General features: G+C 38.5%; 1 protein-coding gene across 1 annotated transcript in view; it reads right to left on the bottom strand.

Moving 5' to 3' along the window:
• Positions 1–24115, bottom strand: part of LOC124274363 (cytosolic purine 5'-nucleotidase-like) — a 185112-nt gene that overhangs the window by 142513 nt on the left and 18484 nt on the right. The window contains 2 exon segments of the mRNA XM_046709737.1: positions 903–998; positions 16100–16217. Of these exon segments, the coding sequence (XP_046565693.1) occupies positions 903–998; positions 16100–16217 (214 nt within the window).

The raw sequence follows: 24115 nt of genomic DNA on the forward strand, positions 1-24115 counted from the left end.
CTTTTCACCATTACTTCAATGGAACTGGTGCACAATATCATCTTGATCCAATTCAGGGGATTTCTGAAGACTGATTATTCCTGTGCAAACAATTCACTAAAATGGTAAAATGGCAGTCACAATATATGAATGGCTGGAAATATTGTTGCCATTCTTTTGTTTGTAATATTGATGCTACTCTATTGATGGTAAAAATGGCTGTTACTCTATGGATGGTAAAAATGGCTGCCACTCTATGGTTGGTAAATTGGCTGCCACTCTATGGTTGGTAAAATGGCTGCCGCTATATGGTTGGTAAAATGGCTGCCACTCTATGGTTGGTAAAATGGCTGCCACTATATGGTTGGTAAAATTGCTTCCGCTATATGGTTGGTAAAATGGCTGCCACTCTATGGTTGGTAAAATGGCTGCCACTCATATGGTTGGTAAAATGGCTGCCACTCTATGGTTGGTAAAATGGCTGCCACTATATGGTTGGTAAAATGTCTGCCACTATATGGTTGGTAAAATGGCTGCCTCTATATGGTTGGTAAAATGGCTGCCACTATATGGTTGGTAAAATGGCTGCCGCTCTATGGTTGGTAAAATGGCTGCCACTATATGGTTGGTAAAATGGCTGCCACTATATGGTTGGTAAAATGGCTGCCGCTCTATGGTTGGTAAAATGGCTGCCGCTATATGGTTGGTAAAATGGCTGCCACTATATGGTTGGTAAAATAGATGCCACTATTTAGTATTGTGACAGTTCCACACAATTGTACCTCTGCTGCGAAAGCACAGCATCACCTGGGCTTTCAAAGAACTTGACCTGAAAAAACATGGCTGTTTGACATGAAGAAGATGCATGTGGTGAAGCCTGCCACAATTCTTCTGACATGAACAAGATTAAACCATGTACTCACCCTCTCATGAACTTGAACCCTTGCACGCAGACAAGGATGTTGCCAAAAGCATCGACTTTGAGCAGTGTTCCATACAGAGAATCAAACCAAAGTCCTCTGAAAACAAAAGTGTCAATATTCCTTTAAGTTCTACCAATTGAAAACTGTTAAAAACAGCAAATTAAGCTTCCTAAAATATTCCTTTTATATTAAAGCAAAGACAGAGCTGTTTCAAGACATTCAACTATAACAAAATTGGTAACATTTCAAGAGCACTGCAATATTAATCAGCTTGTTACTTCAATCTGACACTTCCTACTGGAGTGAGTGAGTGAGCGGGTGAATTTAGTTTTACGCAGCTTTTAGCAATATTCCAGCAATATCACGGCAGGGGACACCAGAAATGGGCTTCACACATTGTACCCTTAAGGGGAATCGAACCCGGGTCTTTGGCGTGACGAGAGAACGCTTTAACCACAAGGCTACCCCAAGGCCCACCACCTACTGGAGCAATTGTATTGCCTCCTTGATTGTAAATGTAAAATTAAGGGATGATATGACATTCATTAACTTACATAGGATTCATAGGATGAGCTTCTCTGATTAACCAATTGTTTTAGCATGGTACTCAACATGTGAATTATACTGTAATCAAATATCAGATTCCTCATAATCAATCCTGGTTTGTTGTCACCAACACGCCAACTCGCCAACACGCCAACCAATTCACCAAAACCTACTGAAAATGATTCCTCATCACTTGAGGAGTGTAAGTTTTGGGTTACTGACAGTCTTTGAAGAAGTCTGTGAAGCTATACATGTTGACATATATATTTATAAACAAACATATGTTTACATTTATGGAGATTTACACTTTCCTAAAATTATTTTATGTTCACACTTCCATATAGAACATAGAAAAAATATGAGTTCTTTGATACACATGGATTTATCATATATGTAAGAACAGGGTCACCTGGGTCTTTCCTCTGACCTAAAAGAATATCGAATATGACTGATTTATTTGTTTGTTTGTTTTGTTTTTTAACACCACACTCAGCAATATTCCAGCTATATGATGGCAGTCAATCATCAAATCTGGACCAGACAATCTAGTGACTGACATCATGAGCACTGACCTACTCAACTGGGATAAGATGACATGCATCAACCAAGGCAGCGAGCCTGACCCAGCCAATTCCGTTAGTCTCCTCTTACGACAAGCATGAGTTACTGTAGGCCAATTGTAACCCAGATCATCACGGATCAAACATGACTAAAATACTGCAACAAGAGCCGTAAACCAAATCACTCACTGATTGGTACAGGCCTCTTCCCAAGCCCTAATTGTGAATGCTCCAGAGAGCTGCATGAATTCCCGTCATATCTTATCACAGTACAGCCGACATATTACACCTAATAAGCTAACCTGCACCACACATCAGAGCTGGAGCAGGGAGGTAGCCGATCTGTCCTGTAGTCTCACGTCAGCCCGTAATAAGCTATCATACGACTTGTATCAATATTGAGATGGTCTTTACGCTACTTACATATTCCTTGAGATTAACATGTTATCAAAACACTTAAAACATCTACACAAACAGTAAAGCATCCCTTTGAAAAAGTATCAAATAGCACCATGGAAAACCACAGACTATGTAGTGATGGCGATAAGGCTCGGAAGATACGTGGAAATTCTAGAAACATGAAAGTGGGGCTAGACAAGACAGCTTCGTTAGTAACAGCTACAGCCACAACAACAACAGCAAAAACAACAACAACAACATGTACAAAGTTTGACAGATACTACTACCGTCAATCACATCTACAAAATGCACTACCGTTACAACTACTTCTATTTACTACTTCCAATGCCACTGCTATTATCTCTGCTATCACTTCTACTACTAACTACTACAACTATAGCAGCTACTACTACTACTACTACTACTTCTTCTACTACTACTTCTACTACTACTACTTCTCCTACTACTACTTCTACTACTACTACTACTACTACTGCTACTACTTCTACTACTACTAATACTACTACTACTACTACTACTACTACTAACATGAGCTGATTTCAGTTTGAGAAATATGGCCTCATCCACAATTCTGTGTCTGTATTCTGTATTTGTGTAGATTTCTGCTTGAGAAACATACCTGGGGCAAATATATGTGACACCTGACAACAGTCCTTGATTCTTCTACAGCTACTACAACTACTTCCAATCTTGCTAAATATGGAAGGTACAACTGTTTCACTAAGTGGTAAATACCTGTCACATCTTCTGCTACTTCCACCTCTACTTTGACTGCTACTACTTCTACCCTTAAACTACAACAGCTACTATGTCTACCATCCCTTCAACTACCACCACCACTGACTACAACTACAACAACTACCACCACCACTGCCACCACTGACTAGAACTAGAACAGCTACTACAACAGACAACAATTACCACTACCACTAAAACCATCCCTTCAACTACCACCACCACTGCCACCACTGACTACAACTACAACAACTACCACCACCACTGACCACCACTGACTACAACAGCTACAACAGACAACCATGGCCACTACCACTAAAACCATCCCTACAACAGACCACAACCACCACTAGCACTAAAACCATCCCTTCAACTACCACCACCACTGCCACCACTGACTACAACTACTACAACAGACAACAATTACCACTACCATTAAAACAGCTTCCATCACTAATACAGCTGTAAGCACAAATGGGTTTGAGTCTCTACCAACAATGTGGGAACCTAGAATTAATACTTCTGATAACTAAAATCAGCTTATAATAAGCCATGTCACTGTTCCCTAATTTCCCATCTTGTTTCCATTTGCCCAAGTCATGATTCCCACTGATCCTGTTTCGGTGTACAAAGCCCAAACAGGAACACTTAAAATTACCTTATTATGAATGTTTATACAATTAATATTCACAACAAACATCAACGAAAAGCAAGCATAATAATTGAGCAATAACATGATTTATTTACACTGCCCTGCAATCACCACCCACTTCATCCAATGACAAATGTCCTTGAGCCAATAAGCAATAAACCTCTTATTGTAAATTGCAGCCATTTTCATTGTCAATTATGACAGAAACGCTGACATGCTGAGCTTTAATGGACCATCAACTAGAGTTCTGGTTTTACGTCCCTGTTATGATATGTCATAGAATAATAAGCATTCAGTCCAAAGTATCTTGAATTACATACAGCCCTCTTAAGGATGTCATGCTTACTTCCACGCTGCGGGCAGTTGTCGGAATGGCTGCACTGGATTTGCGCCAAATGCATACTTCCAAAGTCTCAATCAACGTCTTTACTCATTTGCTTCCTTGAAACATTCTCCGCATCAGACAAGACATCTACTTAATCCAAATTATATTTTTATAAAAAAATTGGCAATGTTACTTCAGTTACACATCCTTCAAAGGTGTGTCTTCTGTCTTCTAGAACTTCTTGGAACTCAGTCAAAACCTCTTTCAGTTTAATATTTGTGTGATATGCTTTCAACTGTAAGCTGTTTGTTGCAAATAACCAGTGTTATAATGTAGAATGATGACATTTTTTATGGATATACAACTTCTTTTATTCTGTGAAGGGTGACGTTTCAACATCACTTGCTTGACAACGACATTTGAATCTATGTCGAAACGTCGCCTCCACAGAATAAAAAGTTGTATATCCATAAAAATTGTCATCATTCTTCATCAACCCAACTTCTAAAATGCCCATCAAAGAAGTCATTGTTATAATACAAAAAACTAGTTAAACCTTTAATATGTGTAATGCCAAAATATTGAAAAATTCTGTTCCATTTTCATCAAAACCAAAATGTAGAAAAAACAAGAGATGCTTATCAATTATGACCCTTAGTTAGCTAAAACACATCAACCAACAATTCTTCTGCCCCAAGTTCAAACACAAGCCTTTATTCAGTTTCAAAAACTCTCTATGCAGTATTAAATTCTCTTTATCAACAATGCGCCTCTCTAATGCCTTGATAGTTGGACAATGTTCCACAGATATTTCCATACAATTCCTGCAATTGTCATATTTCACTTTCTACATCAAGCCCAGACATCCAGTAGTCTACAAGGAAATTCTACATACCTCTAAATGTTATCAAGATGCGCAGTGCTGTTTTATCGCAATATTTTTTCTCACTGATAAAGATTGTATCAATTAGCCCATTATTTCACAGTACCAAAATGCCTGCTTCAAGTAATCATGTTATTGCCCATTAATTACACCCCTGTAATGGAGCTATACTATAATGCATCAATGCTTGGTGAGAAAAAAGTGGTCTCTTTAGCCAGTAAATGAAATGAAAACTACAAAGAAATGTGTGCACTTGTGCAAGACAATTGTGCAAAGACACATTTGGTTTTTATGTGCACTTTGCAACACAATTGTTCGAACTCATTGGTTGGCTTGCACTGCTTCCACGCAATCATTCCACTTCCTGTTTGGTTCCCATGAAATCGAGGCATAATCGTATGAGGCGCGGTCTACTGCCCCACACAGTATCGTTTAGCGCCTTTTCTTGCATGCCTCCATTCTCTTTCATTTGAAAGGCAACACCATTTGTGAAAAGATCTTTTGTAAATTTACGAGCATCACTCTGCAATCTTATGTCCCTGAATTCATCTGTTGTATAACGCTTCGTAATTACCACTTCTTTGTACATCAGCATGCTTATTGAAAATTTATTACTGTTTTCAAATGTGCTAATGTGTAAGGTGAAGATAGTCAAATGTAATTATCATCTGGTCATGAAGTCTGTGCTTGAATATCTTCCGTATTCAACCATTAGATAATTGTGCACATTTAGGAAATGAAACTTGCTAAAAATCGGAAGCATAATTATCATAGCTCATTAGCGATGATCACATACAAGTCGCTTTGCAAATATGCAACAAATACAATGAATTTGTATTAAGCGTTGAAGAAAAGGATGATGAAAGCATCTTTAAATATCAGTCCTGGTATCTTGATGAATGAATGCAATTTTTCTAAAGAAACATTCACCACATCTGAATTAAAGCATTTGGTTATATTTCGCGATCAAATAATTTCCTGTTAGTTTTTTATTAGTGTAAAATCTTCTCAATTTGTTAAATGCCTTCTTCAACATCTCCCTTTAAATCTAATAATTTTTATCAAAATGAAATAAGTGACAAAATTACATGAAAACATTCCCTTGACAAACTTGTATGAAGTGTGCCCTGCCTGGGAACCAAACCAGCTTGGCATTTTTCACCGCTGAAGATTTTAATAAGCCCTGAAATCAATGTTATGGAAGCCTGTCTTCCCAAATAAATCAATTACAAAGATTCAGTTTGTATTTAATGAACATCATTACAGTATTCACTGAAGGTCTGTGTATAATGATGTAAGTCAGTCGGTACAAGCGCCGGACCAAGGTCGGCCATGTTCAATCCTGCATCTGTCTCAAACACTAAATGCTACAGCCACAAACCTATCGAGTTCTTCAATTTACAATTTTCAGAAATTTTAAGTTGAGTTAATGATATAGTTGAAACCTCTTCTTGTAAACATTTCTTGTGATTATAGGAAGAGTTATGTGGCTTATAATTATCTATGCATTAATAAACATTTATACTACTGGTCTCAGTTACTGCTATTTCTCAGTGGTTAATGTATCTTCTGAGCTGATTTGTATATTTTTCTACTCTTGTGAAATATGTGTGGGTGAGGGCAGAGGGTAGTTTTGTGGTTAAAGTGTTCTCTTGTTAAGCCATAGGTCTGAGGTTTAATTCCCAGAAGAGTGAGATAGAACTGTTATTACACCTGACATGGATTCCTGAGAATAGTTCCATGTCCTGTATGCCTGTCAGAAGAGTGGACCACACAACATAATGTGGTTACACTCTATGCCTGGTTAAGTGTAATAGAGTTCCTCGGCTGACTGTGTGTCATCGAGCTCCTGGGCTGATTGTGTGTCATCTAGCTCCTTGGTTGTCTGTGTGTCATCGACTTCTTTGGCTGACTGTGTGTCATCGACTTCTTTGGCTGACTGTGTGTCATCGACTTCTTTGGCTGACTGTGTGTCATCGACTTCTTTGGCTGACTGTGTGTCAACAACTTCTTGGGCTGACTGTGTGTCAACAACCTCTTTGGCTGACTGTGTGTCATCAACCTCCTCAGCTGACTGTGTGTCATCGACTTGCTTGGTTGACTGTGTGTCATCTAGCTCCTTGGCTGACTGTGTGTCATCTAGCTCCTTGGCTGACTGTGTGTCATCAAGCTCCTTGGCTGACTGTGTGTCATCAAGCTCCTTGGCTGATCGTGTGTCATCAAGCTCTTTGGCTGATTGTGTGTCATCTAGCTCCTTGGCTCATTGTGTGTCATCAAGTTCCTTGGCTGATTGTGTGTCATCTAGCTCCTTGGCTGACTGTGTGTCATCTAGCTCTTTGGCTGATTGTGTGTCATCAAGCTCCTTGGCTGACTGTGTGTCATCTAGCTCCTTGGCTGACTGTGTGTCATCAAGTTCCTTGGCTGATTGTGTGTCATCTAGCTCCTTGGCTGATTGTGTGTCATCAAGCTCCTTGGCTGATTGTGTGTCATCAAGCTCCTTGGCTGATTGTGTGTCATCTAGCTCCTTGGCTGACTGTGTGTCATCTAGCTCCTTGGCTGACTGTGTGTCATCTAGCTCCTTGGCTGATTGTGTGTCATCAAGCTCCTTGGCTGACTGTGTGTCATCTAGCTCCTTCATCAAGCTCCTTGGCTGACTGTGTGTCATCAAGTTCCTTGGCTGATTATGTGTCATCTAGCTCCTTGGCTGATTGTGTGTCATCTAGCTCCTTGGCTGACTGTGTGTCATCAAGCTCCTTGGCTGATTGTGTGTCATCTAGCTCCTTGGCTGATTGTGTGTCATCAAGCTCCTTGGCTGATTGTGTGTCATCTAGCTCCTTGGCTGACTGTGTGTCATCAAGCTCCTTGGCTGACTGTGTGTCATCTAGCTCCTTGGCTGACTGTGTGTCATCAAGCTCCTTGGCTGACTGTGTGTCATCAAGCTCCTTGGCTGACTGTGTGTCATCAAGCTCCTTGGCTGACTGTGTGTCATCAAGCTCCTTGGCTGACTGTGTGTCATCAAGCTCCTCCTTGGTCATGACTCCTTGTGACTGTGTCATCAAGCTCCTTGGCTGACTGTGTGTCATCTAGCTCCTTGGCTGACTGTGTGTCATCAAGCTCCTTGGCTGACTGTGTGTCATCTAGCTCCTTGGCTGACTGTGTGTCATCTAGCTCTTTGGCTTGGCTGACTGACTGTGTGTCATCAAGCTCCTTGGCTGACTGTGTGTCATCAAGCTCCTTGGCTGACTGTGTGTCATCTAGCTCCTTGGCTGACTGTGTGTCATCTAGCTCCTTGGCTGACTGTGTGTCATCTAGCTCCTTGGCTGACTGTGTGTCATCAAGCTCCTTGGCTGACTGTGTGTCATCAAGCTCCTTGGCTGACTGTGTGTCATCAAGCTCCTTGGCTGACTGTGTGTCATCAAGCTCCTTGGCTGACTGTGTGTCATCTAGCTCCTTGGCTGACTGTGTGTCATCAAGCTCCTTGGCTGACTGTGTGTCATCAAGCTCCTTGGCTGACTGTGTGTCATCAAGCTCCTTGGCTGACTGTGTGTCAATCAAGCTCCTTGGCTGACTGTGTGTCATCAAGCTCCTTGGCTGACTGTGTGTCATCAAGCTCCTTGGCTGACTGTGTGTCATCAAGCTCCTTATTGACTGACTGTGTGTCATCAAGCTCCTTGGCTGACTGTGTGTCATCTAGCTCCTTGGCTGACTGTGTGTCATCAAGCTCCTTGGCTGACTGTGTGTGTCATCAAGCTCCTTGGCTGACTGTGTGTCATCTAGCTCCTTGGCTGACTGTGTGTCATCAAGCTCCTTGGCTGACTGTGTGTCATCAAGCTCCTTGGCTGACTGTGTGTCATCTAGCTCCTTGGCTGACTGTGTGTCATCAAGCTCCTTGGCTGACTGTGTGATCAAGCTCCTTGGCTGACTGTGTGTCATCAAGCTCCTTGGCTGACTGTGTCATCAAGTCACTGTGTCACCAAGCTCCTTGGCTGACTGTGTGTCATCAAGCTCCTTGGCTGACTGTGTGTCATCAAGCTCCTTGGCTGACTGTGTGTCATCAAGCTCCTTGGCTGACTGTGTGTCATCTAGCTCCTTGGCTGACTGTGTGTCATCAAGCTCCTTGGCTGACTGTGTGTCATCAAGCTCCTTGGCTGACTCGTGTGTCATCAAGCTCAAGCCTTGGCTGACTGTGTGTCATCAAGCTCCTTGGCTGACTGTGTGTCATCAAGCTCCTTGGCTGACTGTGTCATCAAGCTCCTTGGCTGACTGTGTGTCATCAAGCTCCTTGGCTGACTGTGTGTCATCAAGCTCCTTGGCTGACTGTGTGTCATCAAGCTCCTTGGCTGACTGTGTGTCATCAAGCTCCTTGGCTGACTGTGTGTCTTGGCTGACTGTGTGTCATCAAGCTCCTTGGCTGACTGTGTGTCATCAAGCTCCTTGGCTGACTGTGTGTCATCAAGCTCCTTGGCTGACTGTGTGTCATCAAGCTCCTTGGCTGACTGTGTCATCAAGCTCCTTGGCTGACTGTGTGTCATCAAGCTCCTTGGCTGACTGTGTGTCATCAAGCTCCTTGGCTGACTGTGTCATCAAGCTCCTTGGCTGACTGTGTGTCATCAAGCTCCTTGGCTGACTGTGTGTCATCAAGCTCCTTGGCTGACTGTGTGTCATCAAGCTCCTTGGCTGACTGTGTGTCATCAAGCTCCTTGGCTGACTGTGTGTCATCAAGCTCCTTGGCTGACTGTGTGTCATCAAGCTCCTTGGCTGACTGTGTGTCATCAAGCTCCTTGGCTGACTGTGTGTCATCTAGCTCCTTGGCTGACTGTGTGTCATCAAGCTCCTTGGCTGACTGTGTGTCATCTAGCTCCTTGGCTGACTGTGTGTCATCAAGCTCCTTCGCTGATCGTGTGTCATCTAGCTCCTTGGCTGATCGTGTGTCATCAAGCTCCTTGGCTGACTGTGTGTCATCAAGCTCCTTGGCTGACTGTGTGTCATCTAGCTCCTTGGCTGACTGTGTGTCATCAAGCTCCTTGGCTGATCGTGTGTCATCAAGTTCCTTGGTCGATTGAGTGAAATCCAGTTCCTTGGCAGCGCACCACAAGTTGGAATAATGATGACATCACTTTAACATCCTTGCCAATTGTAAGATATAAATGTTGGTTATACTTCTCTATTCTGTTAACTTCTGGGAGTCTGGAGTGTTTGTTTCATGCTCTGGAGTACAACATGTAAAGCCTATTCTTGATGTTTCCGGTGTGAATACTAGTGAACAGGAACAACACAAACATCACATCACAGTATGAATCATCAGCTCATTGTTGTGCATCTGCAGAATCTTTTTGAAAACCTTTTAAGCTTTAATACACTAAATAAACTTAAACTTAGGTTTCTAGTGAGTTTTTGACATAAACATTTATCACCAAACGTGAAATGAATGCAGTCAACACCATATCATCACCCATTACAACACGGAAAGAAGAAAAGACAATTATTCTTTAACACATAGATGTGGGATAAACCATTTATACACCAGTTTATATCGGGGAGTCTGGAGTGCAGTCTTGTGTATATCATATCAACAGCGGTGTGTGGTAAGTGCAACTGTATACACTTCTGAAGCACAGCTGCGTATGTCAACAATTCAGTTAGCATATCATTGAGCCAGGATGCCAGGATCATGGCATTGTCCTTGACACTCATTCAATACTGAAAGTAAAACTTATTATCATTCTATGATGGGCCATGTTTTATTCTGGTGCAAGTCGCAGAAAATGTCCATCTAAAATGAGCTTTTATGCAATCAAATTCTCAGCAGGTCAGTAAAGTGTGGTCAGCAGACATTATAGAAACCAAAATATGTTTGTTGCCAACATAAACAATATGCCTAGAAACTGTCAGGATTAGGAACAAACAACAGGCCTAGCACCGGGTAACTCATGTATGTTTGTAAAGAAACCTGTGGAACTTCCAGAGCATATGTCTTTGTTGCAGTATGTGACTTGTTACTAGCCCTGATGGTTACTAGTCCTATTGTTTGTTACTAACCCTGATGGTTACTAGTCTATTGTTTGTTACTAACTCTGATGGTTACTAGTCCTATTGTTTGTTACTAACCCTGATGGTTACTAGTCCTATTGTTTGTTACTAACCCTGATGGTTACTAGTCCTGTTGTTTGTTACTAACCCTGATGGTTACTAGTCCTGTTGTTTGTTACTACTAGTCCTGTTGTTTGTTACTAACCCTGATGGTTTACTAGTTGTCCTGTTGTTTGTTACTAATCCTGATGGTTACTAGTCCTGTTGTTTGTTACTAACCCTGATGGTTACTAGTCCTGTTGTTTGTTACTAACCCTGATGGTTACTAGTCCTGTTGTTTGTTACTAACCCTGATGGTTACTAGTCCTGTTGTTTAGTTACCTAGCCCTATTGTTTGTTACTAACCCTGATGGTTACTAGTCCTATTGTTTGTTACTAACCCTGATGGTTACTAGTCCTGTTGTTTGTTACTAGTCCCTGATGGTTACTAGTAGTTTACTGTTGTTTGTTACTAACCCTGATGTTGGTTACTAGTCCTGTTGTTTGTTACTAACCCTGATGGTTACTAGTCCTGTTGTTTGTTACTAACCCTGATGGTTACTAGTCCTGTTGTTTGTTACTAACCCTGATGGTTACTAGTCCTGTTGTTTGTTACTAACCCTGATGGTTACTAGTCCTGTTGTTTGTTACTAACCCTGATGGTTACTAGTCCTATTGTTTGTTACTAACCCTGATGGTTACTAGTTTTATTGTTTGTTACTAACCCTGATGGTTACTAGTCCTGTTGTTTGTTACTAACCCTGATGGTTACTAGTCCTATTGTTTGTTACTAACCCTGATGGTTACTAGTCCTGTTGTTTGTTACTAACCCTGATGGTTACTAGTCCTGTTGTTTGTTACTAACCAACTCCTGATGGTTACTAGTCCTGTTTGTTTGTTACTAACCCTGATGGTTACTAGTCCTATTGTTGTTACTAACCCTGTTACTAACTAACCCTGATGGTTACTAGTCCTGTTGGTTACTAGTCCTGTTGGTTACTAGTCCTGTTGGTTTTGTTACTAACCCTGATGGTTGATGGTTACTAGTCCTGTTGTTTGTTACTAACCCTAGTCCTGTTGTTTGTTACTAACCCTGATGGTTACTAGTCCTATTGTTTGTTACTGATGGTTACTAGTCCTGATGGTTACTAGTCCTGTTGTTTGTTACTAACCCTGATGGTTACTAGTCCTGTTGTTTGTTACTAACCCTGATGGTTACTAGTCCTGTTGTTTGTTACTAACCCTGATGGTTACTAGTCCTGTTGTTTGTTACTAACCCTGATGGTTACTAGTCCTGTTGTTTGTTACTAACCCTGATGGTTACTAGTCCTGTTGTTTGTTACTAACCCTGATGGTTACTAGTCCTGTTGTTTGTTACTAACCCTGATGGTTACTAGTCCTGTTGTTTGTTACTAACCCTGATGGTTACTAGTCCTGTTGTTTGTTACTAACCCTGATGGTTACTAGTCCTGTTGTTAGTCCTATTGTTTGTTACTAACCCTGATGGTTACTAGTCCTATTGTTTGTTACTAACCCTGATGGTTACTAGTCCTATTGTTTGTTACTAACCCTGATGGTTTACTAGTCCTGGTTACTTGTTTGTTACTAACCCTAGTCCTGTTGTTTGTTACTAACCCTGATGGTTACTAGTCCTGTTGTTTGTTACTAACCCTGATGGTTACTAGTCCTATTGTTTGTTACTAACCCTGATGGTTACTAGTCCTGTTGTTTGTTACTAACCCTGATGGTTACTAGTCCTGTTGTTTGTTACTAATCCTGTTGTTTGTTGCTAACCCTAATGTTTCTGAATTAATGTTACTTTTGAAAAAACTCAATGTCGACACCAGGTGTCTGAGGAAAGGTGTCAGCATGTCCTTTTCAACCAGTAGTACCGACAACTTCTAATTTGTATTTTTTAAAAATCTCTCTACATTTTTATTGAATTTACAATATAATTTCATCAAATCATATTGGCAAATAACTGAAATGGTCTAAATAGTTTGTCCTTGACCTTCTAAACCAATGTCTGTTGACTTAATCTTTTCCCATCATTCTATTTTCTGCTCTCCTCCAGTCGAAAACACTTCACTTCCTGTGGAATGAGAGTCAGGCCATATCACATCTCCCATCATACTCCAGAAGTGCTCCTATCTATATTATCCCATGGCATCAATAAGTAATATACTTTAATATCTACCACATGTACTTCTTCTTGGTTCCTGTGTACAACTGGCGCTAACTGCCAAATCAGAGGGTCTGGTCATAATTTGTATTCTGCTAGGATGGTTTTAATATTTAACTTTAAAATTTCAAAATTTACATGACATAAATCAATTTAATTTGACGAAGAACAGATGGATAATTAAGGATATTGGTTTAATATCAATAATATAAACCAAGTGTATATAATGGGCAATCTTGCAGATGATAAAAGTCTGAATGAAAACATCATGTGAGACTACACTGATTTTCATTGCATATTTTTTTTAACAAATTAACTTAGGTAACCCATACAGAAATGCCCATAAATCTGTCTGATTATTTTGTTTCAGTTTGTATGAAATAACTGTTGTTTGAAGAGTTAACACATACTTTCAAAGGTTGGTCCGATTTGGGGATTGGTGAGTTGAAACACTTTAGAACACACTCCCTTCATTTCTGTAACCCTTGATATGAAAACAATAATACAGATCCCATTGTCAGTTTACATAATTCCTAAATACCATACATCCACAATAGTTGAACAGTGAGTTGTAAACAATGCACAACATAATCGCCAGTCTAATCTCAGTAATGCCATGGGAACTGTCTTAAATGTGGAATATCTCCAAGCTTAACCCTGAATCATTACCATTCACCCGAGGAAGGAAAGCCCCAGCTTTCAAATTACGATGTACTGGTGCTGAACTGCTTCTCACCAGTACCAAACTGCTTCTTACGACAAACATAATGAGATCCTCGTCTTACTACAGACTACACATCATTAAACAATTAAGTATTGACATATTCCTTACACCTCTTCCACTTAAAGGAGCTTCATCTCAGCCAATATGGCTGGGAATGCTTCATTGACTTCCAACTGTGTCAAAACAGAGACCATATAATATATGGTCTTTGGTCAAAGGCAAACTCTAGTTATCACTGGTATATTTGTTCTAAACATGCAGATTACTACTTGAACATGTTGAAACACAAATGTGAAAACATTAGACCAATTAATGGATAATTCTCCTCCTGTTCAGGAATCTACAGTTGTATTAAACCAGATGGGCCAAAGGATGCAGACCAACAGTGTATTTTGATGTGTTTAATCATAGACTATTCAACAGACCAACAGTGTATTGTGATGTGTTTAATCATAGACTAGTCAACAGACCAACAGTGTATTGTGATGTGTTTAATCATAGACTAGTCAACAGACCAACAGTGTATTGTGATGTGTTTAATCATAGACTAGTCAACAGACCAACAGTGTATTGTGATGTGTTTAATCCTAGACTATTCAACAGACCAACAGTGTATTGTGATGTGTTTAATCCTAGACTAGTCAACAGACCAACAGTGTATTGTGATGTGTTTAATCCTAGTCAACAGACCAACAGTGTATTGTGATGTGTTTAATCCTAGACTAGTCAACAGACCAACAGTGTATTGTGATGTGTTTAATCATAGACTATTCAACAGACCAACAGTGTATTGTGATGTGTTTAATCATAGACTATTCAACAGACCAACAGTGTATTGTGATGTGTTTAATCATAGACTATTCAACAGACCAACAGTTTATTTATGATGTGTTTAATCATAGACTATTCAACAGACCAACAGTGTATTGTGATGTGTGTTTAATCATAGACTATTCAACAGACCAACAGTAAGCTTCCCCCTAGACTAACATCGAGTCTCTGAAACGAACATATTTTACAGAAAAAAACTGTTCATACAAAATAATCATAAAATATAATTAAAATTAGCCCATAGACTTCCTTCATTTTCATTTGACTTGCCACATATTCTAGTCCTGTATGGCCTTTCTTGGATATATTTGTTTCAGGGTCTGTGCGACAGACTACCTTTCCCCCTGAAACAACCAGATATATATACAGCTGAAGTAAACAACTACTTGAAGTCTAATTATGCACATAGAAACCCTTTCAATAATCATATGAAGCCTGCGATAATATTCCAGATTCCACTGTATGATTCAGACTACGTCATAAGCACGTGTTGACTACTGAATCACAACAAAATAGTGATTTTACCAGCAATATATGTTTACAGTATTGAATCACTGTTTTATATGGTGCATGTACATTATCATTATCAACCGGATGTTGTGAGGTTGTCATGGATACCCGACATATTACCATGGGTTTTGGTTAATGTTTACTTCAGAATCTTGGAAACTAATGATACAAAGGTTGGGACAGACCAACTGGGACTTGAACACAACAAGAGAACAGTCTCAAAATGTTAAAATATCATCATATTTCAGTGTCATGATGAAAATGTTCCCATAACATTAAAATCAAGGATGTATCGTCCACACAATCCTCATTAAGTGAATACATTGAGCCTTGTAAAATATACATCTGCGTGTATCCATATACTTTGATGATATTTTAATGGTTCATTTTCAAAACTTCAAGTATCTCAACAGTGAAAACAAAACATCAACTGAAAATAATCTGTCTTGAATATCTGAACATCATTGCTGGAAATGGTCATGGATACTCACTGGCATAAGTTAATGACAAAGTTATAACTCTTTGACAGGCAATCACGATCTTAACTCAAAATGCACACCCCACCAAAAATACAAACACAAACCGGATGTTTTCTTTTGGCTGTCCCTTTTGATTCACAGAATCATGAAAAACATCACAGTACAATAACTCCCAAACATTGTATTAACCTATACACATCCAGAACCAGAGTATGAGCAATGATTACTTCTTGAGGCATTTGAAATGTATCAGTCGTAAGGGGAGACAACTGGGTGCTTACCTGATTGGAAAAGTTGGATCATATTCGAAGTCATTGATTGCCTCTGGATAGCCGATGGCTACCATCTGTTTTTTCAAAAGGTCAAAGCCAAGGGATTCATACTCAGGTGACTTGTACACTGAAAGCATAAGCAACATCAGTATAAGTAACATAGTGAGTGAGTTTAGTTTTACGCCGCACTCAGCAACATTCCAGCCATATGGCGGCGGTCTGTAAATAATCGAGTCTGGACCAGACAATCCAGTGATCAACAGCATGAGCATCGATCTGGGCAATTGGCAACCGATGTCATGTATCAACCAAGACAGCGAGCCTGACCACCAGATCCCGTTAGTCGCCTCTTACGATAAGCATGGGTTACTGAAGATCAATACTCTAACCCAGACCTTCACGGGTCTATATAAGTAACATAAGGGATGTTTATGCATCACTTAACAACGTAAGCAGTGATGAGCACTACCAGCAGTACTTGCAACATTTGATTCACGTATGTAACTAAAGTAACATCACGCTGGCATAGGTAGTAACATAAGCAACATAAACCATGCATTAGTAACAACAGCAACGTTTTGGCAACGTAAGCAACCTATAATTAAAATGATGGATGTGCATGTAACTGAAGTTATGCCCACCACATAAGCAGTAAATTTTCAATATGATCAATTTGTTCGTAAAATCAAAAACAATATATGTATAGCAACAAAGTAATGAATATGAAACAAATATGCAACAAAGTAGTAAATATGAAAACAAATATGCAATAAAGTCTTAGATATGAAAACAAATACGCAACAAAGTAATGAGTATGAAACAAATATGCAACAAATAATAAATATGAAACAAATATGCAAAACAAAGTAGTAAATATGAAAACAAATATGCAACAAAGTAGTAAATATGAAAACAAATATGCAATAAAGTCGTAGATATGAAAACAAATACGCAACAAAGTAATGAGTATGAAACAAATATGCAACAAATAATAAATATGAAACAAATATGCAAAACAAAGTAGTAAATATGAAAACAAATATGCAACAAAGTAGTAAATATGAAAACAAATATGCAACAAAGTAGTAGATATGAAAACAAATACGCAACAAATAATAAATATGAAACACAAATATTAACATATGCCATAAATGAGCAACATAAACAAAAAATATGCAACATAACCTCCGCTATGCAACATAGTAAACAAATTTACAACAAATTCACATAAACACACATTTGTTCAATCAATACATTGACATAACTGTGACAGCGGTCAACAATTGAAAAGTGTTCAAAATGATATTTCACTAGCGAAAATAACATTGTTATTTCCCTCAAATATTGCAACTGCAAGTTTTAGCAAAAGTCCTCTCCTTGTTATCAGTGGGAAATGTACCTAACTGAGTTAAGGAAAACCCCAAGTGTATGTAGAGGATGTTATTATTTGACAAAAATCGGGCCTCGTGATAAGAACCCACTTGATTCAGGTGCCAGTCCATGAGATATCAACAGTGTACAGTCACTGTCATCAGAGGTCCCATAATTAGCTCATTTTCAGTTCAACAGATGGACATTATATTTCAAGGAGGAAGTGTTCTCCAGATAAAACAATCAGAAAGCAAAACCTTTATACTTCAGCCATTTTTAATTGGAATGAAATCTGACTTTTCAGCAAGTTTCCGCTGTACATGGTGTAGCTAAATGTTACACATCTGGGACTATCACCCAATTAGAAAAAGAGTTAGTTTTTTTAATTGAAAGAAAATTGGGGCATCGAGTTACTGAATGACAAAGAATGGTGCTATTTCTGTGAACTTAAGACAAATTGGAGCTTGTGTCACGTGCTGATTGCATTAAAGAGTTGAATAATCAACACTCAAGTTTAAACGTTACAAACAAATTAACTTGATTAGACGTCTGGAATGCTGCATTTTCTCTGCTGTAAAGAATTGAGGGAGTATTTGTTTTAATTAGAACAGCGTGTTTCAACTTGAAAAGTGAATCACAATTAAATATAAGCAAATAAAACAATCCCAGAGATTCAGCATAAGTGCAGTTCCAAGTATATTGTTCCCATACTGAAACGTGTAGCACATAAAGCACAAGATGTGTCTAAATAGGTAAGTGACGTAGTTTGAAATGTGCCTCAGTGAGTGGGTACCCGGAAGGATGAAATGGTCATTTAACTGTTAACATTTCAACACCTTACAAGAAAGTTGTATACTTCCCCGGGAGTTGAGAACAAAACTTAGATTAACATGACTTGAGCAATAATGTAGTGCTTGTAGCATACTTCAGGGTGTGGCTTCAGTGTTATAAATATGCAAATGACTTTTCTTGTGGTACAGGCTGGAGATTGTTTGGCCAGACTGTATGGTTTTGGTGACTGTATGACACTGTACCTGCACATGCTCAGGACAATGATATGAAACATGCATGTACCAGTAGTTATCACTCTGTAAGCTACACAAAACAACATAACAATAAGAGACTGAAATGTAAATTAAATTTTTCTGAGAATTTTCCAAGTTATTTTCATAAAGTTTTCATTGTTAAACTGGCCATTTTATGCATCTTGTGTCATGTGTTGTTCTGACAATGGGAGTATGTTCTGTGTGACAACAATGTGCAATGGTTGATCTTTGATCTAAGGAGAAATCTACGTGGGATCTAGTCAGCCTACACCTCACCTATTTATAATTTATTAAGGGACCAACCATCTGTAACAGACATCTAACACACCTAACTTGTCAATTCCACAAAACACAAGTACAAAATTACATTCATAAAAGATATCCGCTCTAATATTGACAAAGACCAGTGGATTGGTTGAGAGGACTGAGTGAAAGACGTCTAACAGTTAACACTCCACAAGTCAACTCGTCATCCATTGACAAGTTTCTTCAATGATGTGAAGAATTCATTTTGAATTAACAAAGAGTGAAGAATGACAGGTAAATCATGTCAGTCTCTTGACACACCAGCTTGATATTCTCTCTTCAGAAAAAAATAAGATCTAAACTCAGCAGGGGAACCTGCACCACTTGACCATCTGTTCCTTTCTTTTCACATGGCTGCCCACATAAACCTCACCTGGGACCATATCATAACCACTTTTACATTTTTAATTTTCATACATGCTCAAGTATTTGTATTTAATTTTATTGTCAATATATGTCATTAGTCAACTTGTCCAAAGCACCTGTGAGCAGAATAGCTGGAACTTGGCTCCAGATAAATAGATTATAAATATAAATATATAACTAGTTTGACATGACCTTGTGGTCCTTATTCTAAACTGTTTGATTCCACCATCAAACTGGAGATTGTAGAACAATTGCTTACTTTCATGCACAAAAACTTACAAAAAGATAAAATCATATAAAATGTTTCAATATGACCTTGACAGAAAAAAAAGTAAAACGTGAGAAATCACGTAGGTTGTCCTATGTCGGTCAAAGGGTCAGCCATTTTACAGCTTATATAATACAACATGGTTCCTTGGAGTCTGTGAAGATTCATAAGCAGAAATAATGTGAAGAGCGTTTTCAAGTACGTATGCCTTTCACTCATTGAAAAGCTCAAGAAGCTGAAAAGAACTTTTGACATGACCCCTCAGCTTTCACCCTTCTTCTATCATTGGACACCATAACAGAGTAAAAAGTATTTCTTGATAAAATTATCTATTATTGAAAAATCACGCACTTTTATTCAACTGCCAGATCAGCATATTTCAATATGGTATGGTTCATTTATCTTCCTTGCCCACCTTTACAAAGAGTCTAGCTATTCATCCTGCATCAGTATGTTCAATGCGTACTCCTTCCTCACAATGGAGGCAGCTTTCTCGAATTGTACCTAACGTCCTATGCAGAGAAAGCAGCAACTTTTCACACATTTTATATCCCTACACCCAAGTCCCAATCTCATTGATAGCAACCATTCACAGTCCCCCATGATTGAGCAAGGGATGGACGCCAGGCAAATGAATACATAATTCTTATATTGGAACAGCTGCCTGTTTTCAATAGACTTCCGGTATCTAGCTAGGATACTGCAGGACTTCAAGAGCTGTCTAATGAGCCAGCATCATGCCATGGTGCATCCATTTCATAAGCTTCTTCAGAATAGTGTGTTTTGCACAAACACATACTCCTCATCTCCACATTGGAAAAATATGTAGTGACTTGATTAGATGGAGGTGAGAGTGTTTGTTTGGGCCATACAGAATTTTTGACATTATATTTCAATATTAATTTTTAACTCTTGAATGTTAAAGTATAAGCATTAATTTGACAATTTTTAATTAAAGTACATCAAACTATTAAAATATATTTTCCTTTAATTCAAATAAAGTAATTACAGGCAGCTGTACAAAATATTTTAATGCTGATGTGCAGAAACATTACAAAGAGGCTTAAAGGACATCAACTTTTTACTTCTAGTAATCTTGTCAACAGAAATAGTTATCTAATTGTACAAGCAATTTCAAAGCATATGATATTAATTTCAACTTTAAATAGAGAAGTATAAATTAAAAATTATAAAAAATATCGGAATAGTTAAATTTCAAAGCAACATCACTCTCATTGAGAACAAAGATAATCTTAATACTGTGTACAATGCAACGACAACACAGTACAGCTCGACAGGAAACTATTAAAACATCACATTCAGGAAAATACATTATTTTTAAATAGCCAACTGTGTTCAGCCGATGACTGTGAGTTCAGCCGATGCCAGTGTGCAGGAAGCTGGTAGTGTGTCAGTGGACCACAATTGGAGAACTGGACTTTACTGCCATTATCAATTTAAAGGTACAAGCAACATGTTGACATGTGAGATCTATATCAGGCCTCCCTGTACAGAGACAGACACAGCACACAGATTCTAATCTCCACGGCAACAAAAGGTTTGTAGAGTGGGAAGATTTGTTGTCAATTCCAACAATTTTGGGTGAAGAAAGACCTAACCCTCATGAGATTTTCTTAGAACCATGGCTGTTATCTGCTTGAAAGGAACAAGATGTTCCCACAGAAAACTACATGCAGTTGTTGACCTGAACTAGTTTGAGGTGTGGGGCTAGTTCTGGAATATGATTATTTGGGATTGAGAAAGAAATAAACATCCTGTTGCCAGTCACAGTTGGTTTCATACAGTCAACTAGGTTGTTTACTGACTTGATCTTGGTAATATCTTATCATAGAAACCATTTTCTGAGAATCCTTATGCTCCATAAATATCATAAAAAAACAATGGCCTGTGTAATAAATCTTAAGTGTTATCACACCCTTCTGTGATTGTTTTTGTAGTAAATATATCTATCATAGATAAGATAAGATAGGTAAGATATGTTATTGCATAGAATTCCATGCCATGAAGGAACAGTGGCTATATTGTATAAACTACAAATCTAAACACAGTAGGTACAAAGATACAGAAATACATGGACACATTCCATACAAATGTGTGTGTATGTGCAAAGAGATGTATGTGAGAGAAAGAGAGAGAGAGAGAAAGAGAGAAAGAGAGAGAGACAGAGAGAGAGAGAGAGAGAGAGACTGTAGGTCTGAGATTCTATGAGAGAGAGTCTATGTCTACTATATCTACAAGTAAAACTTTTACCATCCACGTGTCTCACATGTTTATAAGACTACCTTTAACATTCCAACCTTTCCCCAAAAGATGAAATTGGATAAATCATTAATCTTGACAATTGATAATTAATACACAACAGAAGACCTACCAGAGATAAAACCAACATAGTAAGAAATGGCATCTCCATAAACAGCATAACAGGTGCAAGGTTGTTAAACTCCGGAAAATGTATCAATCATGTTATGCTATAAGAACCTTCACAAGCATTGACAAATAACCTGAAGAAATGTAAGAATTGTGATTTACGATGCTAACTTTCACAGGCAATGACTTTGCAAACTTAAAAAGTCAAAATTCTGATAAGCCTTCCATCATTTCATGTTTGCATATTGCGGACATACATATTCATAAGGTGAGAGTCGACTGACATATGACCTCTACGTGTTGACGGCCAAGCTGTCTTCAGTCGGTTTGTTTACTTTTCATCGGTAGATATGGAAAAGGATACCCTGAGAGGTTGGCATTTAATCCTACAAATTGGACTTTACAGGTGGGTGGTAGCTGTGCCTGTCACCATTGAATAACTAAAAAATAACCAACGAGTTTCAGGGAATTACAGATTATCTTTCCCTCCCAGAATGAATGGTCAAAGTCTAAGCCTCATGCTGAAGGACAAAGTTAGGATAAACAGGGACTCTGAGTTTGAAGTGGGTTATGTATATATTAACTAATGTAATTATAGGAATATATGTGTTGAATACATGAGTGGGTGAGTGGATGGGTGAGTGAGAGAGTGGATGAGTGAGTGAGTGAGTGAGTGAGTGAGTTAATCCCCACTATCCCATGTAGACATCTTGGATCTTAATTATAGGAATATAATCCAAACACATTAATTTCAAGGAACAAACTTAGAACATATAGAAAATTTAAATCTGAAATCAACTTTGAACCGTACCTGCAACACTGCAAAATTAAAAAACACCGTATCCACTTCACAAAACTAAGACTGAGTGACCATAGACTAAAAATTGAACTGGGTAGGAGAACAAGACCACCTACACCTTTGGAGGACCGTCTGTGTGATAAATGCTCTGTCCTTGAGGATGAACAACACCATTTCATGTGTTGCACTAAACATTCAGATGCAAGAAAGTCCTTATCTAACTCCCTTTCCTCTAAAATTAATAACTTTCTCAGACTTACTACCACTGAAAAATTTAACCTCCTTTTTAGAAATAATGATCCAAATACTATAGAAATTATTTGCTATCACATGTACAACTTTAAACAAATATAGAAGATCTGATTGTGCTAGGCCATTATTATTATTATACCCATTTGTATTATTATATGTTTTGTTGCTCATCATATATATGTGATTCATTGTATATCTTGTTTATGTAGTTTATAGAATATTGTCACTGTTTCTGTATGGAACGTTTGCACAATAAATATTTGATATATTTATTTGATATGTGTAGAATACATATGAGTGTGTGACTGGATGGGTGACTGGATGGGTGTGGACTGTGAGTGGTGAGTGAGTGAGTGAGTGAGTGAGTGAGTGAGTGAGTGAGTGAGTGAGTGAGTGAGTGAGTGTGAGTGAGTGAGTGAGTGAGTGAGTGAGTGAGTGAGTGAGTGAGTGAGTGAGTGAGTGAGTGAGTGAGTGAGTGAGTGAGTGAGTGAGTGAGTGAGTGAGCTTTAATCCCCACTATCCCATGTAGACAACTTGGATGGGTGTTTTGCTGATGCTGAAACCAGAAAGCCACCTTGCCGCCCACGCTTTGTGAGACCCATCTCGGGAAGAGTGTTAAAAGTTTCTGGTAGAACTCATCTATTTCTTCACAAAAGTCTCACTTAAATTACACATTTCACAGTTTTGACAAGAATATCAAGGTTAGAAACTGCTCATCTTTATCAGTACTAGTCTGGTATCTAATTTTCTCTTTTTCCATGAGATGATAAGTCTGTCACTCAAAAGTCTGAGAGTGGCTTTACATAACAATATCAATTTTACATTTGGTTTCTAGTTACACTAAAATGCTACAAATCGGGATTAGAAATATTGATAATTCTGCAAATATACCCTTAAATTTTACATGCCCTATCAAAACTGTATTTATATCTCTTACATTACAATATTAATATATCTGAAAATGAAAGATTTTAAAGAGCACACAAATACGATCTCGATTGATAGATGAAAAAACAAAATGTATCGTTCAAGATACGTTTTATATACAAATGTATGTACGTTATTTCCTGTACACAAATTCTGTTGACAGTGAAGACAAAACAACAGGCATGGACTGTAGTACCATTCCATAACCAACTGAGTTTATCAAAACTCTCATAATTTGTTAAAATCACTGTTCCTCAAAGACCACATCTCTTATTCTATAAGAGCCAAATAATTATCAAAAA

This window comes from Haliotis rubra, unplaced genomic scaffold (assembly GCF_003918875.1).
Source record: "Haliotis rubra isolate DU_JTF1 unplaced genomic scaffold, ASM391887v1 Scf19, whole genome shotgun sequence".
NCBI lineage: Eukaryota > Metazoa > Mollusca > Gastropoda > Lepetellida > Haliotidae > Haliotis > Haliotis rubra.